Genomic DNA, 20,280 nt, shown 5'->3' with positions numbered 1-20,280 from the left:
AGTTAGTTGCTTGAAACATGATGTAGGAAATGGTCATGTTAGAAGCAACTCTAGCACAGCAACACAATAAAGGAAGAAAAAGCAATGCTGTTCTCTTTTGTTAGCAACAGAAAATAGTTTGGGTTTGAATTATGTACAACAATGGTGTGTTAATTATTATAAGTGCCTGTATTGCTTCAGTAGATGCATAGTCAAAAGAAAAGAAAGTTTGACGACAGCGATATTTTTAGAATAGTTTGTGAGCAACTGCCAACTTCTGAGGCATTGTGGCCTCTAATAACCTGCCTGAATGAATACATGCATAGTTTTGAAGTCTAGACTTTGCATTTAAAAAAAAACAAAAAAAAAACCAGCAAATTTCAGGCACCCATTTATTATCAGCTTTCTAGTTATAGCTTTTTGTTCTACACGGGCATATTATATGGCATGGCTCCTTTGATATAAAACTGTTTGTTTACAAAGTGCTTCTGCCATCTTTGGCTAAGCAACAAAGAGTGCATTTCTGAGATGAAATCTGCCTTCATCTGAAACATGCCCCTTCAGTTCTTACTGATGCTTTCATCTAAGAACCTCTCTTTTTCCTTCTTTCAATTCTGAAATAAATACAGGCTAATCAAAATTTGCATTACTACCATGTTTTAACCCTTGAGCGCCTATGAAGTAGAATATTTGTGAGAGTCATGAACATGCACCAAGCTCAAAAAAACAAAAACAAAACAGTTTTTGTAAAACTGGAGATGAACCTAGTATCTCATTTCTAAGACCCAGGTTAGCACCAGTGTCGGAAGTAATCCTCTCACTTACTCCTTCCATATGTTCTCAGGTTTCATCCATTACCAGAACAGTGTGGAAAACTAGGTGTCCCCCTTTAAATTTACATTTTAAAGCTGTATTTTAATTGAGCATCACATTTTAATTAATTTGTTACAGTTTTTTATTGTTTTATTCTGTAAGTTTAATGTTCGTTTGGTTTTGGGAGCTACCAGGGAAGTCTAGTTATGGGGCTGCTATATAAAGACAGTTAAAAATAAACAAATTCTGTAGAAAAGATGTTCTTGTGTCACTGACATAATATAAGAACTGGTCGGCAGCCATAAACTATTCAGGAGAACCCTGGATATCATTGTAATTATGCAACTACTGTAGAGGTTTGACATCAGGTTTGCTGTTTTCAGTGACATGTCCTGTATCAATCGCCTTCCCCGCCTCTTATAATCTTGACATTGCATATTTGAATATTACCTACAGCCCACATTACCATATTTCTTATTGCCCCACTTCTCCCTGTTTCCATCAGGATTTTATCTGTCATAAAATATGGCAGGGCGCCACACTTCCAACATGTTTCCCGCGAGATTGAGTTATTGGCCATTGATTTGTTTGGCAGGGATGAGTAAATTTCCTGTTCTGCTCATTCCTTATTCATAGGCATATCCCGACCCACTACAGTGTATGTAGATTTGGCCCCCTGAAGACACAAACATACAAGCACAGCCACTCACAACTCTACTGACCCAGCCAAACCTACCTCACAGGAAGGAAAATGTACACAGCACTGAGCTCAAACCCTCCAAGTGTTCCTATTTTCTGGGGATGTCACTGATTTAGAGAAGCCATCCCGGTTTCTGATTTAATTCTGGTATGTCCCATTTTTCCTTAGGATGCCTTTATTTTCATTGGAGAAATGTTGGAGGGTATGGAGTTATCTGAGCCCTGAGCTGTTTGAAGGCAATCCTGTATAGGGAAGTTTTTTAAAAAATAAATAAATGTTTTATTATGTTTTTTATATATGTTGGAAGCTGCCCAGAGTGGCTGGGGCAACCTGGAAAGATGTGTGAGGTATAAACAGCAAAATTATCATTATGGAATGGGATGTCCCTATTTTCATCAAAGAAATGTTAGAGGATATGTGGGCTCCTAGTTGGAAACATAAGAATCAAATATATGTAACACAGCACATAGTTAAAACAAATATTTTATTTCCACAAGAGGCAGCTATGGCCACCAACTCGGATGGCTTTAAAAGAGGTTTAAACAAATTCATGCAGTGTAAGGCTACCAATGGCTACTAACCATAATGGCTATACTCTGCCTCCACGTTCAGAGGCAGATGCTTCAGAACACTAGTTGTTGGAAACAGTAGGAGGGGAAAGTACTGTTGCCCTCAGGTCCTGCTTGTGGGCATCTAACTGGCCACATTGAGAAGAGGATCGTGAAATAGATGGGCCGTGGGCCTGATTCAGCAGGACTTCTTATACAATGTCAATCAGAGATAATGTAAAGCAAAACAGAAAAGCAGCCTCCTTGTTTTAATTGCGGCATTTCAATATATTTACAGCAAAGTAGTGGCTTAGTCCTGCTGGCCACATGACCCGGAAGCTGTACGCCGGCTTCCTCGGCCAATAAAGCGAGATGAGCGCCGCAACCCCAGAGTCGGTCACGACTGGACCTAATGGTCAGGGGTCCCTTTACCTTTATCTATCAAAACCAAACAAAAGGTTTGTCAACTGTGATGAACCACAAGCAAGAAAAAACACCTCTTAACTATGTGCAGCTTCACAACGTTGATGTCTGAAATGCAAACTCTTGGCCTAGCCTACTTTAACAGGGTTGCTGTGAAGACAAAAGAGAGAAGGGGAAGACCATGTGCACAGCTTGGGTTCCTGGGAGGAAAATTAAGATACAAATATACAACAAAAAGCATCGACTATATGCATTTTCACAACTCTCAGCAGCACACACACACACACACACACACACACACACACACACTTGATAAGCCAAAAAAAAAAAAAAATCCTTATGTTAAAGTAGGTAAAGGGACCCCTGACCATTAGGTGCAGTCGTGACCAACTCTGGGGTTGCGGCGCTCATCTCGCTTTATTGGCCGAGGGAGCCGGCATACAGCTTCCGGGTCATGTGGCCAGCATGACTAAGCCGCTTCTGGCAAACCAGAGCAGTGCACGGAAATGCCATTTACCTTCTCGCCGGAGTGGTACCTATTTATCTACTTGTACTTTGACATGCTTCCAAACTGCTAGGTTGGCAGGCGCAGAGACCAGGAAACGGGAGCTCACCCCATCGCGGGGATTTGAACCGCCGACCTTCTGATCGGCAAGTCCTAGGCTCTGTGGTTTAACCCACTGCGCCACCCGTGTCCCTGTTAAAGTAGAGTCAATAGGAATTTTCACTTGCTGCAGCTGAAAGTTGTCTAATTATTTTATGGTTATATTTAATTATTCATTTTGTGTTTCACATTTTGTTTTATAGTTACTGTATATTAATAAAATAGCAGCCCGGTGATGACAAGGAGACTAGTAGTGGCTATGCAGGGGACATTTTAAATCAAACCAATCACATGCCTATGGGAAGCAGGCAAGCTGTATTTGAGTGCCACAGCACTCACCGTACCTGGGTTTCCCAGAAACTGGTATTCAGAGTCGTATTGTCTCTGAAAGTAGAGGGAGAATGTAGCCTTTATGGCTAGTGGCCACTGATAGCCCTATCCTCCATGAATTAGCCTAATCTGCTTTTTAAAGTTATCTAATTTGGTGACCATCATTACATTACATGAGAGTAAATCCCACAGTTTATAGAATTTTTATTTATAGTGTTTAGTAACTTACCTTATGGAAGGCATCCTTCTTATAGGAGTCGTAGCCCAGAACTTTAAGCCTGCATGATATTTCACTTTAATGTTTATACATTTGTGTGTAGCAGCATTTGGGATTGTTAATCTGAAATGAATGTTTAAAACAACCCTACAGCATAGATTCCACTCACAGCTACCTTGTATTTCTCCCCCCCCCCCCCAGTTTCCCGAAGACCTTGCATCATTAGTTGAAGATGTCGCGATCTTCCTGGGTCAATGTCGATTGAATTTATTACCAAAAAATATATACCCTAGAATGCCATTTCAATAAGCTAGCTTTGTTGCCTGTAATTTAGCTTTAGTTAAAAGCAGGGAAGACATTCCAATCATTCCATTTAAAAAAAATAATAATTACTTAAATCTTGCCCAGGAGCAACTTTCAAGTGGAAGTAGCTGTTGATTTATAATTGATGTGTAAAATTCAAAGGGAGAAGTAAACTGTACCTTCCTTCTGCTGAGATCAGCTTACTATCACTTTCTATGAGAACTGCCTTCAAAACATTATATTATCCCTCCAAGGACTCTAGCATACAGACGGTCAACTGGAAAACAGAACTGATTTTAATATTGTACTTTTATATTAGAGGGACGTGGGTGGTGCTGTGGTCTAAACCACAGAGCCTAGCACTTGCTGATCAGAAGGTCCGTGGTTCGAATCCCCGCAACAGGGTGAGCTCCTGTTGTTCAGTCCCAGCTCCTGCCCACCTAGCAGTTTGAAAGCACGTCAAAGTGCAAGTAGATAAATAGGTAAGGTAGGAAGGTAAACAGCATTTCCATGCGCTGCTACGGTTCGCCAAAAGTGGCTTAGTCATGCTGGCCACATGACCCAGAAGCTTTCTGCGGATAAACACCAGCTCCCTCGGCCTATAGAGCGAGATGAGTGCGCAACTCCAGAGTCGTCCGCGACTGGACCTAATGGCCAGGGGTACCTTTTCCTTTTCCTTTTATATTGTTGCAACCTACTCAGGGACCTTACTCAGTCAGACAATGCATCCTAGATCCATGTAAAGTTGCAGAAAATTCTGGGGCACAACCTCCATTTGTGGCAAAAGCTGAAAAAAATGCACTGAAGTGACCAGCAAGAACCAACATGCACAAACATTTCTAGGAAAGTCATTCAACCAGCAGTCTATCATGCCCTCTAGCACATTTCTGGTAAGTAATTCACAAGGAGAAGATGCAGGGGAATATTTGTAATGCCAGTAGTTTCAGATTCTCTTTTGCTTCTAGTGATTTGAGAGTCTATAAAAAATTTCAGTTCATTATATGATTCCAGTGTGTAATCGGACTTGCACACATTGAGTACATGACATTTATCCAATTCTGTTTCTTCATGAGTATGATCATGATCATCATCACATCTTTATGCTTTGTTGAAACACCACACAAAAAGAATACTCTTATTGCTGATAGTACAATCATATCAAAAACTGCTGCTTTTTTGCCATTTTCTTAAGGTAATTGCCCAACCCTGGAATGAAAATTTGAACCATGGAGAATTCCTAATGGATTGATTTTGCTTCAGAAATACAGTCATAGAGATGGAGGGGAGCTCTAAGACCATCTAGTCCTATTTCCAAAAAACTGACTGCTACTATATTGCCAACAAGCAGCCATCCAGCCTTCTTCTAAAAACCCGCAATGAAAGTGAATTTGCCACCTCTTGTTCCACAGTTGAATAGCTCATACTATTAGGATGTTCTCCCTAAGGCTTAGATGAAAGCACCTCATAATGTAAACCCATGTGGTTCAGGTCTTATTCTCGAACTACATGAAGTAAACCTAATCCTATATCTAATCCCTTCCATCACATATAGTGTTTAAATATGGCTATTTGAATTAATTTAAGGTGACTAATATTTTGTTCAAGAAGAACCCCACAAAACTCCTTCAACATTTCCTCCTATGACCTGGCTAGCAGACCCCTCATCATTGCTGACACTACCCTCTGCCCATGTTACAGTTTGTTCAGATCTGGGGGGAAATATTCCAGATGAGATCTGACCAGGTAAATAAGGCCAGAATTGTTAACATTTTATCAATCAATCAATCAATCAATCAATCAATCAATCAGTCTTTATTTTGGTCAAAGACCAGACAGCAAAGTTAACAACATATGCCCTATCCACATGAAGAAGCAGATGCAAGTACAGTCGTACCTTGGTTTTAGTTCTGGACGTTTTGGCTCCCAAATGCTGCAAACCCGGAAGTAACTGTTCTGGTTTGAGAACTATTTTTGGAAGCCACACGTCCGACGGGGCTTCTGCAGCTTCCGATTGGCTGCAGGAGCTTCCTGTAGCCAATCAGAAGTTGTGCTTTGATTTCCGAACGTTTTGGAAGTCAAATGAACTTCCGGAATGGATTCTGTTCATCTTCCAAGGTACGACTGTACTCTAAAATCTGGAGAGAAATGCAAACATGCTCTCCCTCTGCTTACGTAACTTGATACAGTATACACTGCTAGAGATAAGTACATTTCTAAACAAGTCCAAATATCTTTAGCGGATATTTTAACACGCCTTTCAGAACTTTTGTTGAAGCATGAATGCTATTCGAATGGAATGAGGACCAAACACATTAGAAGAGATGGCTGGCCACAGCCGTTGACCATCCATCATGGCTTTACAGTAATTTCTCCCCCTCCCTTTTGTTTCACAAGCTATTCTACTTTTCACAATATATATTTTGTTATAAAGAGAAGCAACATAGGTGGGATTTGACAGATCAAAGCCATGCCCAAACCTTGAGTTAATGCTTGTTGGATTTATGGATTTGCTTTGGTAATCTTTACTTTCTAGGCCAAAAAAAGCGACTAGGTGTTGTAAGAACTATATCGTTTATAGCAATTAGATTACAGGTGGTTTTTCATTGTTCATTCTTCACTAATAATCACCAAGAGATATAATACATTGAAAGACAGAATGACTTTCTTTGACTGTGATCTTAAGCACACGTACTTAAAAGTCAATTCCATGGAAACAAATGGGATTTACTGCCAATTAAGAATCAAGGTAGCAGCTGTAATCTTCAAACCATTTACCCAATGTAGCCCCATTAAATTAACCCACAGTAAATGGTTTCAGGACAACAGCTCTGAGCAAGTCCCAAATTAATGGGCTCTTAGCTGAGACTACAGGCTAGGAAATATTTTTGAGACAACCAGTGTTTGTAGTGTTTGTAACAAAATATAATATTACTTTAGTTCATGTTATATGTTAGATATAGGCATGTACTCTGGCTTAATTTAATGGGGCCACCTTGAAGTTTACAGCTCTTATCTTGAAGCATCCCTGTTTTTCCAATATTCTTGTAGAGTGTACAAATTATTGTACCTAATAATACAGCACGCTCTACAGCTTTCTCACACTCATGACATTTGCAGGTGATGAACCTGAAGAGACTATTTAGTCTTTCTTCAGGGAATGGAACTGAAATTGCATCAGGCACTAAGAATGCAGTGGCGGCAGCAAGGCAAATGGTGGTGGCCTTCCAGATGTTGTTGAACTTCCATCATCCCCAGTCATTGGCCATGCAGCCTGGGGCTGGTGGGAGTTGACAACATCTAGAGTGCCACAGATTTCCCATCCTGACAGCTGAAAGTTGCCCATCGTACCCTTTTTGCACACTGTGGACACTCATCACCTGCAGTGATCAACTTTCATCTTAACAGTATACCCAAGCGTGGTGTTTCAGTGTCCTTCTTTCCCTCCAAGGTAAATTCCTGATACAAATAACACCTTAGTCTTCATGGGATATTTTCTAGCCTGGTTTGTGTTAATCCTAATTAGCTCTTCTGCCCTTCCAGCCTTCTCTTCCCCTGGTATTCCACACCTCCCTTCTGTCTCTGTTATTTTTAATTTTTATTATGTTTCACTTAAGGGAATGTACAGCCTTGTAGCCTCCCCAAAGCCTCTACTTAGGAAAGCATTTTATGGCATAAGGCTCCAGCGATGTGCAGCATTCCACAGGTCCCCGTGTAACTATCACAAACAACTAAGCCAATCTATCAGCATATTCCCTTGAAGAATCATTTCCCCCTCTTTTCTTTAGGAGAAGTAATATCTGCAGTTTGGTTTTCTCTTTCGTACTCTGTTTTTGTCTCTCTAATTCCCCGAGTAAGGTAGCCATATGTGATGAAGGGGCGGGTGAAATGAGCTCCTGGGTTCCCTTAGAATCAATTTAATAAGTGGCTTTCTAAGTAGAAAATGCACCAAATATTAAACTGATAAGAACAGTTCAATTAAGAAAAGTGTTTCATGTTACAAGTTTACAAAACGCCCATGCAGCAGTAGCTACAATTACATATAAAGCAACAATTGCAGACTTTGATCATTATAGATCAGAGTCTTAGTTCCATGTACAGATACACCATAAACTACAAGCATGAATTTGTAAGCCCAAGCCCAGGTTCGGAGAAGAAGAAAACCAGCAGGACCTGAAGCTCAAGTATTCTAACATACTGTAAAATATGAATGTAGACAAATAATATTCAACCAGAACGCTAGGCATGCTCATTTTAGGTTAAAAAGAAAATGCTCCCCTAATTCTATTACAATGTCAACAGTAGTAATATTAGGAAAACAGAAAGGCTTTTTACTCCACACAACTCTGGCCTAGTTTATCATGGGTGCTTTGGGACTGGACCCTTGACGTGAACTTTTACATCACTCCAAAAGTCAAGCAGCCCAAGCTAATCCATGTAGGCTTCAGTTAAGCTCTGTTACAAAACCAATATCCATTGGCCCAGAAAACTCATACGCTATCTTATCTCCAGTGCTGATTAATATCTACATGAAGCCACTGGGAGCAGTCATTAAGAGTTTGGAGGCAAGCTGCCATCAGGATTCTGATGACACTCAGTTCTCTTTCTCCATAACTTCTGAATCAGGAGAGGCTGTGCAGTCCCTGGGCCATAGCTTGGATGCAGTGGTGAGATGGATGAGGAAAAACAAGCTGAGCTTGAATCCTGGAAAGACAGCGACACTGTGGGTGAGTAATTCCCCTGTCCAAGAAATTGGTCAACTGCCTATCCTGAAAGGGGCTGCACTCCCCCTAAGGGACAAGGTTTGCAGTGTGCTGGTGTTTCTGTATCCAGCTCTGACACTGGAGCCTTAGATAACCTCAGTGGCTAGACGTGCTTTTGACCAACAGCAATTGGTTTGACAGGTATGGCAATTACTGAACCAAGAAAGCTTGGCCGCAGTAGTTCATGCATTGGTTTCCTCAAGACTGGATTAGTACAATGTGCTCTATGTGGAGCTTCCCTTGCATTGGATCTGGAAGTTGCAGTTAGTACTGAAGGCTGCAGCATGATTGCTGTGCTCAAGAGATATGCACTGGCTGCCGATCGCCAATCTTCTACCATGCCAAGTCCAAGGCATTACTATTAGTATATAAAGCCCTTAACAATGGGGCCAGTTTACCTACAAGATTTACCACATATATGCCCACTTGACTGCTTTGATTGGCAAAGTGGATAAAGGTGCCACAAAATACCCGTTCTGCATTTGTAAGAACTCAATCTTTTAGCATGGCAGCACCTTCACTTTGGAACTCCCCAACTATTGAAATTATACAGACACCTTTGCTACACTCTTTGCAATGCAAGTGTTTAGATATACCTACACAGATGTCATTGGGTTGTTGTTTTTATTTTGGTTAAATATATTGTGGTTTTTATGTTGCTCTTTTCTGTGAACCACCCTGAGACTTCCTGGTATAGGGTGGTATATAAATTCAATGATGATGATGATGATGATTTTAAAAAATAATGGAAATGTTTAATGTTCTTAGTCTATTGTTATTTTAACTTTTTCAAAATCTCATTGTTGTTAATATTTCTTATTTCTTATTTGATTGCTTTATTGTTTTTGTAAAACGCTTGAGGATTTTTACAATCAAGCGGTGTATTTCATGAAATAAATGAATAAAACATACATTGATAAATACTGTTTTTATGACGCATTAATGGTCAGGGGTCCCTTTACCTTTACTTAAAGGTACATTAAATCAATGCGATTGTGTCATTGATCTTCATGAACCATAGATTTTGCTCATGACAAACTGGACTATCCTACTGTACATCAAATCATTCTTCCAACGATCATTTCTGTGAGCAGCATGTTGATAATTATGAAAATTCAGCTAACTGGTTACCATTTCCCAAACCATCATAAGCTCCAACTCCTGACTTCTGAATGAAAACCAAAAGACTAAGTGTGCAATCCTTACCCTTTGAAGTAAATAAAAATCCAATTGATTAACACTGTTTTGAATTGCACCCTATATTTTTTTTGTTTTCTGTGTTCTCATTTTCCATTTTGGAGCAGAATTGCATGGAAGTCATTGGCAACAGTTCAAATACTATCTTTCCTTCTAGAAACCTGAGCCAGGTTGAAAAATAAAGGTGTGATTTCACAAAGGATTATTTTTCTAGGCACAGGTCTTTTACTATCATGTGGCCGCCCTGTAATCTCACATTCTTATCTTTAAGTTTTAACTCTAGAGTAATGATTAACAAAGCAGATACACAGAACAGAAGGATATTGCAAGCAAAACTGAAGAAAACCCTTCTGCAGCTATCAGATCACAAACATTACCAGGTAACTGAACACTCAAATTCTGTCGTCACCCCCCTCCCCAGTTAAGGAACAAAAAAGAAAGAAAATAATTTCCAGTACTAATTCATAACCCCTTTAAAGTTTATTTATTTCATGGCATACAGCTGCAAATTCATTTTAGGCAAGTAAATAATATTCAAGAGTGTGCAGATCATTTGCAACATTGTTGACCGATTCAAAAAGTTGTTCTTACCTGATAACTGTTCTAAGAGCTTTCTCTTGCAATTCTGCATTCACTGGCTGTTAAGCTTATGTATTGCTAATGTAGATAATTGATTTACATTTGAGCAATTCCCCCCACCCCCCAAAAAATATTTCAAATAAAGCTAAGTACTATGATGCTAAGTATGTTGTGTCATGAACTGGCAGCACAACAGGGAGGAGGAAGAGGTTCCCGGTGAGGGGTGTAGCTAGGACTGGGAAACACCAGAGCAAGCAGGGGATGGCAAAGGAAAGACTCACGGGGTGATGGATGTTGGCGAGGGGATGGAGGTCAGTGCACAGGAACCAGAGAAGCAGGACCCATCAGCAGAACCAGTGGCATCCCTGTCCCCACAGCGGACTTTGAGGTGTAGGGAGCAGCGAGAGTGGCACTCTAGGAGGCTGAGGCAGGCAAAGGTCCACAGTCCAGCTCTCTAGCTAGCCAGGTGGACCTCGCTAGCTCTAGGAGGAGAGGTGTGATTCCTCAGCTGGAGGAGGCTTGGAACAGGTGAGGGTCACATATCTCATCAAGCCCAGATGCTGGAATCCCCAAGGCAAGGTACAAAAGGGAAGCAGAGCTGAGGTGTTGTGTTAATGGACTTTGGCTTGGATGCTCCTGGACCTCTAAGGGATTAGGTTTGGCTCTGTACTGTATCTGCTGAACTTCTGACTTGGCTACTTGGATTGACCATGGACTGTGTTTCCTGACCTCTGGACTTTGCTTGTGTGGCTTGACCCCAAGACTTGGACTTTTGTCTTGACATATTGACTTGCTGCTAGGTAGGCCAGGGATTCAGGACATGCTGCTTTACACCGTACCATGTTTGCACACATGCTGATACTCAATCCTGAATACATAATTGGCAAGTTTTTTGAAATCTGCTTCCTAAAAAAGCGGAATAAGCAGCATTTAATTACTGGACTGCTTTAACTACTCTCCTGAGAAATGCAGTATGGAATATTTTGATACAGTTAAGTTTTACTGCCTTTCATAAACAACAGATACAGTGCAAGAATAATTGTTTCTTTCTCATTTTGTAGTTTTCTCAAACCATGAGAAAAGCTGTATGCTGTGGCCTTCATGATTATGGAACGAAAGGGAGGGCACAAGTACAAGGACAATAAGAGATGAGACCTCAAAGATAAGCTAAAAATGTAGATGTTCTCAAGGGAAAAATGTTTAATCCATTCAAAGGGTATATAAAGTTGTCTTCTATGCTATCTCGGAGATCACAAAGTAGCATTTTTAGAAGAAATAATCTCATTTTAGAACTCCACTCTTCTTTTCACAATGACATTCCCAAAGAAGTCTATCAACTTTACTAAATAGATAGGGCACTTCAATAAATTGTTAATTACCAAATGTGAAATTGTGATGATGCTGCAGAAATGTTTCACTGTATTGCAGGCAGTTATATCAGTGCAGGTCTTCAAAACTGCAGACAAATCTTTTGCAGATCCAGTAGAATTGGTACATTTGCATGCATCACTTCTTAGCAGCATTTAATACCTAAACATCATTTTTAAAAGAATCTTTAATACTTAACTGCCATTCACTTTTTAAAATATATATTCAAAATGAATGGGTACAAGTCTAGCTCCAGTGAAGACAGTAAAACTGTCTATGATGGTTTGCACAATCATATTTTGATAATTGGCATAGGTTTTGAAGATAGGAATGCTGAAAGCCCATTGTGATGGCCATGCATTCATCTTAGTGCAGAAAACAGAGCAACAAAAATCTCCTACACATATTTCAAAACATTTCAGTATCATATTTCTCCATATCAGCTGGTTTGTTACTCATCAATTCTGGGAATAGTTTCCCATGATATTTTAAAGCTAAATCATATATATTACTTGCATATTGACACTGGGATGATTTAAATTATCAAACAATTCATCACAGGTCACTGGAACAATGAAAGCACAACTCGTCAATCCTAAACAACACATCATTAATGGGAACAGCATCTGGACCACATCTTTCTTTTTTCTTTAAAATAACCCTCCAAACTCCACTGGCATTACTAACATGTGCTCCAGATTTCTGATTTGGGTGAATTCTACGTTTTGACAAAGGCACCTTATAGCTCCATGGAGATGTAAATATATTGAACCAAGAGCCCACTGTTGATCTGCATTCATCCTTTTTTGGGACAAATGTTCAGCCCTCCTAAAATAATGAGTACAGAACGAAAAAGAGTGAAAATACTGAGGTCTGCAGAACATATCAAGAAAAGAATGACTACCAGATTCTAGCTAATTCTAATACAAAACATCACTCAGAGAGGAAGGCTAGATATGCGATTACCACAAAGACCAAATAACCTGCACTCCACACAGTTAGCATCTGAACACAGGAACTCTTTTCACTTCTTAGGCTGCATTTCAATATGGGCAACTTTCTAGGGGTAATAAGCCAGGAGTGTGGGTGAATACTTCGTATAAGTATAGGGAATGGCTAAAATTTACTGCATGAAACCCTTTTATTCCATCAGCTTTGGGGGGAAACTTTTTTTTCTTAAGCTGAAGCCCATGGAGCAAAGGGCCAAAGTCCATGCCTGTTTCCAAGCCAGATATATTTTGTCACCAGCAAAAAGGTAAGCAGGAAAATAGAACTCATTACACAACAATATCATGCATGGAGATGGGGGGAGGTGGTTTTGTATGCACCCTAAAAAGTCAAACATTTAAGGGCCCAAAACTGTAAAATACTAAAGATTTCTACTTGATGTTTTGTCTTCTTGAAAAGTTTTAATTTCACAGAGGCTAAAATTAAGATGCAACAATAAACTATAAAAGCAGCAGCAGCAGCAGCAGCAGCAGCAACCTTCTGTATGTTTCCATTTAGGAATTTGTACCATTGGTAAATATCTAAATGAGTACTTTGTATAAGTACAGGGAATGGGTGAAATCTGTGGCATAAACTCCTTTGCATTCAATCAACTTTGGAAACAACATTATTTTAAGCTGAAGGCTCACCTAGCACATGGAGCAAAAGCAAATGTTTGTGCAATTATGAAGATTCTAAGAGTACCATGCTATGTCTTAATTTTGTAATGCTAATCTGATACCCATTTATTAGTACAGCATTAGCCAATGTGATGCCCTTCATATCTTGTTGGACTACAACTCCCATCAGACTCTGCTAGCATGGCCAATGATCAGGAAAGATGGAGGTAGCACACTGGGGCTGCCCCTGTATTAGGCCACAATTCCATGAGAACCATACAATGCTGTTCTGTTTTTACAATGTTAGTCCGATATCCATTTTTATTCTTTAACAAGCATATGGAAGTTCAGAAGACTGGACTGTTAGATAGTTATTAAATGCCATATAGGGATATGGGAAGTATTTCTTCTGTCTCCCAATGAGCACCATTACTTTGTAGAATCATTAAATACATAAAACAATACACAAAAACACAGAACACTGGACAGTATTAAAGCATTTTACAAGCAAAATATTTTACTGCTTTTTCCTAGTTGGGCAAAGGGTGGGATAAATGTGCTGGTTTACATAAAGACTGTACATCAGCAAAACCACATTTTATCAAAACTGTACTTTACATCATTAATATATTGGAAGCCCACTGCCCTTTACAAGGAAATAACTGGCATTCTTAACATAAAAAAACCCTTACACCTGCAGCAATAAATATGTGCGACTTGTTCATGACCCCATTTTATTATGTATGCAAGAACACACTGAAATGACAGCAGTGGTGGTGCTCTTGTCAAGATCTTTCACCTTCTAATTTAACAGTGAAATGTTTACTAAGAAGTAAGTGGTCCCATTGAACTGGACATCACTCTGAATATATCTGTTTAGGGCCTCTCAGTTTTGGATTTATGACTGTTTTGAAGAAACCCACATTGTGATCCATCACTAGTACGTGTAAAAATGATATTTATGCATAAATTACTGCATCAGAATGCGTGTTTGAATGCACAAAAATATCCAATCCATTGAAAATAATGCAGTATGGACAGGGAACATCTGCCTTATGATGCTTATCAGAATTATGCCACTTGCCCCTGATGCAAAATGTGATATGTATGTATGTGCAACCTTGTTTCTGTGCACATACCTCCTTATTTGGATTGAGGCACTAGGTTATGATGAAGAGAGTTTTAACAGCTAATATGTTTACTTTTTTTATCCCAGCATCATGGAGCTAGTAACACACACCTGTAAATTCAGACTAACCTGTCTTGTTTATCTTTTTACGTGCAAATGCACCTTTTAGCTCCTTGCTCTGCAGAAACAGAATTCTATATTCCTTCCCCCTTTCTATAACTCTGATTCCAAAGCCTTACAAAATAAAAAAGCAGTTTATCTAGGCTGCAATAATAATAAAAAAGAATATTAAATACCTTTGGCAAAAAATAGATATATTTAACAAGATTAGAAAAGCAAATAGTTATGCTGTCAAAAAGAGTATAAAAATGTACACAATAAAAAATATAAACAAACGCAATACTTGCAGGTCATAGTGAGAAGGATAAAGGCACTTCTTGGTTTCTGACCCTTTCCTCTTTTCTCACATATACTGACCATTCAGGTTTTCTAAACAACAGACACTTTACTGGAAGAAACCAAGAGAATGTGTCCAGTCTTTTCGACTTGCATCAGTGAAAAATTGAGTTTAACTCAGAGTAAGACAGTCTGTAGGACAATTAACACTTTGATTTGAAATGTACAGGAGTTGCTGAGCCGAGTTAAGAGAGATTCCAGATGTTCTGAACTGTAAGCCAGAAGTAAGAGACTTGCAGAAGCAAGACCACCAGGAGAGTCCAGGCCTTGCCTAAGCACTGTCTTTTCCTATACTTCTAAAACTTAAACGTTTTAAATTCAATACAAGTAAGAGAGATGATATTATATCTATATATCTATATCTCTATATAGATATAAATATAGCTATAGACATAGGTATAGAATTGGGGTGGGAGAGAAATCCCTCAATGAAGCCTTCTGTTCATCCTTAGTAACAGGTAACTGCTGTTATATGGCATACATCTCAGTTTGATTTCTTCTTTCTTTTTCTCCCCCAGAACTGTCAGTCCTGAACACTGAAGATTCTCAAAGCAGACAACTGAGATTACAGAAGGAGATTAATGCACAAGCCCCAGAAGAGAATCAGCCACTGAACGTGCTGTAAAAGAAGCACACCAAGTTCCTTTTATCCTTCTGTATTCCCTTTACATACACAGTCACACTCCTCGTGATGGTCCAAAGGTACATCTGTCAAAGATTTATGCAATCCTTTTACGCCGCTCCTGGGCTTCAGCTGCAGGACCTGCAAAAGAAGGGTTCAATATAATCTTTTAAAAATCCATCAAGTTCCTTCATTGTCAGAAAGAATCTATTCCTTATTAGTAAACTGGAAGCCATCAGTGCATAACTGACAAACTCATGCTGCCTCCACAAACTCATGCTGTAACCATTACATGGTGTGTCACCTATGGGTGTTTCACAGGCTGCTTCTAAAGGTCAGAATGTCTCTTGTTCACAGAAACGGGTCTGCTGAATGCTTCTGATATATGTCACATTCCCCAAACAGTGAGGCTTCTTCACTGCTTCTTGCAGTTCTCTATCAAAGCCAAAAATTACAATACAGTGGCACCTCCGGTTACGAACTTAATTCATTCTGGAGGTCTGTTCTTAAGCCGAAACCATTCTTAATATGAGGCACACTTTCGCTAATGGGGCCTCCTGCTGCTGCCACGCCACCAGCGCGTGACTTCTGCTTGGATCCCGGGGCAAAGTTCGCAACTAGGGGCAACTACTTCTGGGTTAGCGGAGCTCGTTACCCGAAACATTTGTAAGGAGGAAGGTACGTAACCCGAGGTTCCACTGGAGCTGTGTAAGGCACAGTTCTTATCTACACAAGTCTGCAAAAGCTTCATCAATGCCATCTTAATATGGAAACAACCGACAAGCTTAAGCTTAACCTGAAGTTAAGCACGATGCGACCATGACTGGACATCCACCAAGGCCCATGGCCCAGCAGGAGGTGTTAGGTGTTACCACTGCTGCTGTTTGCTGTTGCCACATGTTTACACATCCACCCTCTGCATACCTAGAAGGAATGTGCAAATGAACAGTGACAACAGCAAGGATGAACAGCAACAGTTGTCACCGCCACTTACTTTCTGGCTATCTTCCTAGCAAGCAAACAGCATCAAATGAGATGAGGAGTATGAAAGACCACTAAAGTAGAAGGGTACATGTTGACAATATCTTGCCTAAAGATCATGAAAAAATGGAGATGACACTGGCTTAATACCACAGCTGTACTGAGAGATCTTTTTTTTATAACCTCTCTGAAGAGTTGTTTGTGGCTTGAAATCTCAGCAGCTGCAATGTAAACATTTGTCCTAATAAAATTATTCTGCTAGTGTGTGTGTGTGTGTGTGTAAAATTTTAAACATTTTAAAATAAGAAATAGCACTATACCTCATGGTATTTTTTGGTAACCTTGGTAGGGACACACTGGCACTCACTGCAAGCATGCTGACAGCAGCCACAGTTTCCACCGCAACGTTTAACCAGCAGGCAAAGTGGCCAAAAGATGGTGTCTGTTCGCTTCAGCTCTTCCCGTAGTGACACTGAGTAGTTGCGTGGAGTACAGCTGTACATTCGTACCTCCTCCTTCAGAAGATTCAGATCTACAACTGAAGCATTTAAAAAGGCAGACATTTTTGTCACTTATTCATCAAGTTTCAACAATAAAAATACCTGCTGCTAGTGAAGAACATCAAGCTCTTTTTAGGAGACAACAACCTGTCCTCAATGCCGCCAAACCTTTCATTGAGTTACTGGACTAGTGGATTTACATTGCAGAGTTCATAAAGTCTAAATTCTGGTAACACAAATGTTTTTCTAAGTTAAGCTCTATAGGTCTTAAGGTCTATAAAGTCACAATACACAGTATTGAGTATATGTTCACCTGCCTAAGTAGTTAAGCCTTTTACTGGGATGAATGGAAACCTCCAAATTACTAAGGGCCAACTGCAACTTTTAGAATTAGGAAACAACTTTCCTTCCATTTAAAAATGGTTAGACACTCTCATTGAGTGTTTCAAGATTTTACTTGAATCATGCAGCTTTGAGGCCAGTGTTAGAAACTGAGATACAAAAGCTAGGAGCTAAATGGCACCTTCAACCTAGGTTATGGGTGCAACAATTGAATGTCTAGGCACTTTTTTTATAACAAGAATACAAAGCTGAAAATGAATGAACTGCAGCTAAAATATTATGTTCATTTGCTCCATGGTCTAGTCTTTTCCCTGCCTACCCCCCTAACATTCTTAAGAGGGTCTCTTCTCCAGTCTTCAGAGAGTAGGTGTAAGTGGGGAGGCAGAAAAAGGTCCTCCTTTCCTTCCACTTTGCACTTTTAATCTAGCTGACAGTTGTCTGTCTGACTCTAATTATTCAGCATGACTTTGATTAGATCGCTAGTCATATTCTAAACGTTAAACTAAGCTTTTTTGGCTATGCATTTTATGAAAATTGTAATAACCTTAACAGAGCTTAAACCAATATACAGACTGCATTATACTATTTGTATTTGGAAAACCAGATGTCATCACCTTGTCAAAGCACATTATTATAATACAATATGCACCTTTCTATGATACTACACTTTACATGAATAGGTTACCAGCAGTTTCACATTGTGAATGTATAATCAAGTCTTTGAAGTGAAAAAATTCCTGCATCCCTCTTTTCCTTTCCCATATCTGTCTTGCTCAAACTATGCTCTAACACAGTGTAGGGCATAAGGCTAGTTGAAAAAGTGTGTGTGTGTGTGTGTGTGTGTGTGTGTGTGTGTGTATTCCTTTACAATGTTTACTTAACCAAAAGAAAAGGTTATATGGATCTATTAAGTGAACTGAGCTACAAAACCTATTATAATTTGGAAATTTAAACACCCTTTGAACTGGGCTTCCATTCATTCATCAACTTTGACACAGTAGTCAAAAGAACGTTTCAGAAAAACCTCAGAAAGAACACAGGGTTGTTTGCAATGGCAAAGTAACTTCATGAATCAAAGCTATTACCTGAAAAACAAATCCAACCCAAACAGGGAAATGCTTAGACTGGGTGGCTTCAAATAAAAATGTTTGTCACTAACGCTAATTACTAAAAACAAATTTCTGCAAGTGGAATACATAAAAGCTTTGGCACACAGAAAAAGCTTTAGTAAGAATAAACTAGTAAGATTTGCAATAAGGTTTATTTTTTTGCAATGCCCTTAAAATGGGAAAAAATGAAAAATGAAAAGTTAATTGTAACTAACAGTTGGTATCCACAAGAGAGCTTCTATATGATGGTGCTTTTATTGCCATGCAGGATTCTAGCCTACTGCATATTGTATTTCATTACAAGTGTGGGAAGGAAACAGTTGCATGTTTGTTTGTCTTAGAACTTTCTGATTATCCAGTTATTTTCCAATGAAGCCTGGGAATTTGCCTTTACAGGATTTTGCTTTCATTCCAAGGCAGAAAACTTCCTCCTTGCATAATGGGTCAAGGACTGCCTCCCTCATTAAACATGGTAGCTAAATGAAAAACAAGTTACTAATCTACTTCTAAAAGTCATAGATCTTTAAGAGCTCCGCAACTCCCAGAATAATAGAAACAGGAAAAATAAAAACGTATGTGTCAGGGGCTCAGGAGCAGAAGCGCAGGGAAGGGAGGAAAGGGAGAGCGAAGGGGAAGAATCTGAGGGCAGCGTAGGAGAAGATGACAGTGGCCCGAGAGATTCCATGAGCCTCTCCAGCGAATCGGAATATTCACAGAAGGGGGCGCCGGTGGCCAGGGCAAGGGGGGTCCCAAGGGGGACACTCCAGAAGCAAGGGGCCAGCGGGGACTCCCAGAGCAGTAGTTGGAGATCAGGGCCAGCTTCCCCACCAGAGCATAGTGGGGGGGAAAAGTCCCAGGTATCGGGGCCAGCGTATCCCCCAGCAGGGAGAGAAGATGGGTCAGGGCTGACCACGCCTCCATCGGAGAGTCAGGCAACGGAGGGGAGGTCAGGTCCAGCCAGCATCCCAGAAGAGGGAAGCAGTGATAGAAGCAGTGTAACGGTCAGGAGGAAGGTCACTGGGTTGGCGCGAGAGCCAAGTTCAAATGTGCAGGCGCGCGGGACAGCAGAGAACGAGGATTGGGAACCAGGTCCTAAAGCCTGCCGGAGGCAGGGGGAGGAGTCAGGCGACTCAGCGTCAGAAGAGTCCAGAAAGGGGAATGCCTCAGCGGACAGGAGGACCCAGAGGAGGAGAGAGCAGAGGAAGAGGTGGAGCAGGGCTAGAATCTTAAACTGGTGTCAGGGGGGAGGAGATTCAGACGGAACTTCGGCGGTCTAGGGTTTAAGACGTAGAGCTGCGCGCTACGGCTTTGAAATGGAAACTGAACTTCAATAAAGACTTTTGTATATAACGACGACCTGGCGTTGGTCCTCTGTGAGCTGGGACCTTGGGGCAGCTCTGACAGTATGCATCATGATGACTTCTTAAGAATATGCTAGTCTTACCATGAAATATACCCCAAGGGGTGATATTCTCACTGGGCAAAGAAAAACTATAATTCAAGGTACAGGAATCACTAAATCCAAAACTCTGTCAGGCTTCTGCTACCAGGGCAGAAGATGGGAAGAGAAGGAAGCAGTTGTTCCTTTGCCTCATTTCCCTTGATGTTTTTTTTTAAAGGTCCCCACTTGGAACAACCTTCTTTTTGCCCCCTATGCTGTTGGAACATTGGCAGTGTAAGAGCCATAGTTGCAGACCCTCCTGGGGCAATTGG

General features: G+C 40.3%; 1 protein-coding gene across 1 annotated transcript in view; it reads right to left on the bottom strand.

The window, feature by feature from the left end:
- Window positions 1-13,919: 13,919 nt before the first annotated feature.
- PDGFC (platelet derived growth factor C) overlaps window positions 13,920-20,280 on the bottom strand; it is a 103,839-nt gene continuing 97,478 nt past the window's right edge. The window contains exons 5-6 of the mRNA XM_081875465.1: window positions 16,937-17,154; window positions 13,920-15,776 (exon numbers count right to left, since the gene is read on the bottom strand). Of these exons, the coding sequence (XP_081731591.1) occupies window positions 15,660-15,776; window positions 16,937-17,154 (335 nt within the window). The 3' untranslated portion in view covers window positions 13,920-15,659. The remainder of the gene's footprint in view (window positions 15,777-16,936; window positions 17,155-20,280) is intronic.

The sequence above is a fragment of the Podarcis erhardii genome (genome assembly GCF_964252035.2).
Source record: "Podarcis erhardii genome assembly, chromosome: 9".
Taxonomy (NCBI): Eukaryota; Metazoa; Chordata; class Lepidosauria; order Squamata; family Lacertidae; genus Podarcis; species Podarcis erhardii.
The sequence above is the reverse complement of the archived record's forward strand: the minus strand, read 5'-3'. Positions and strand labels throughout refer to the sequence as shown.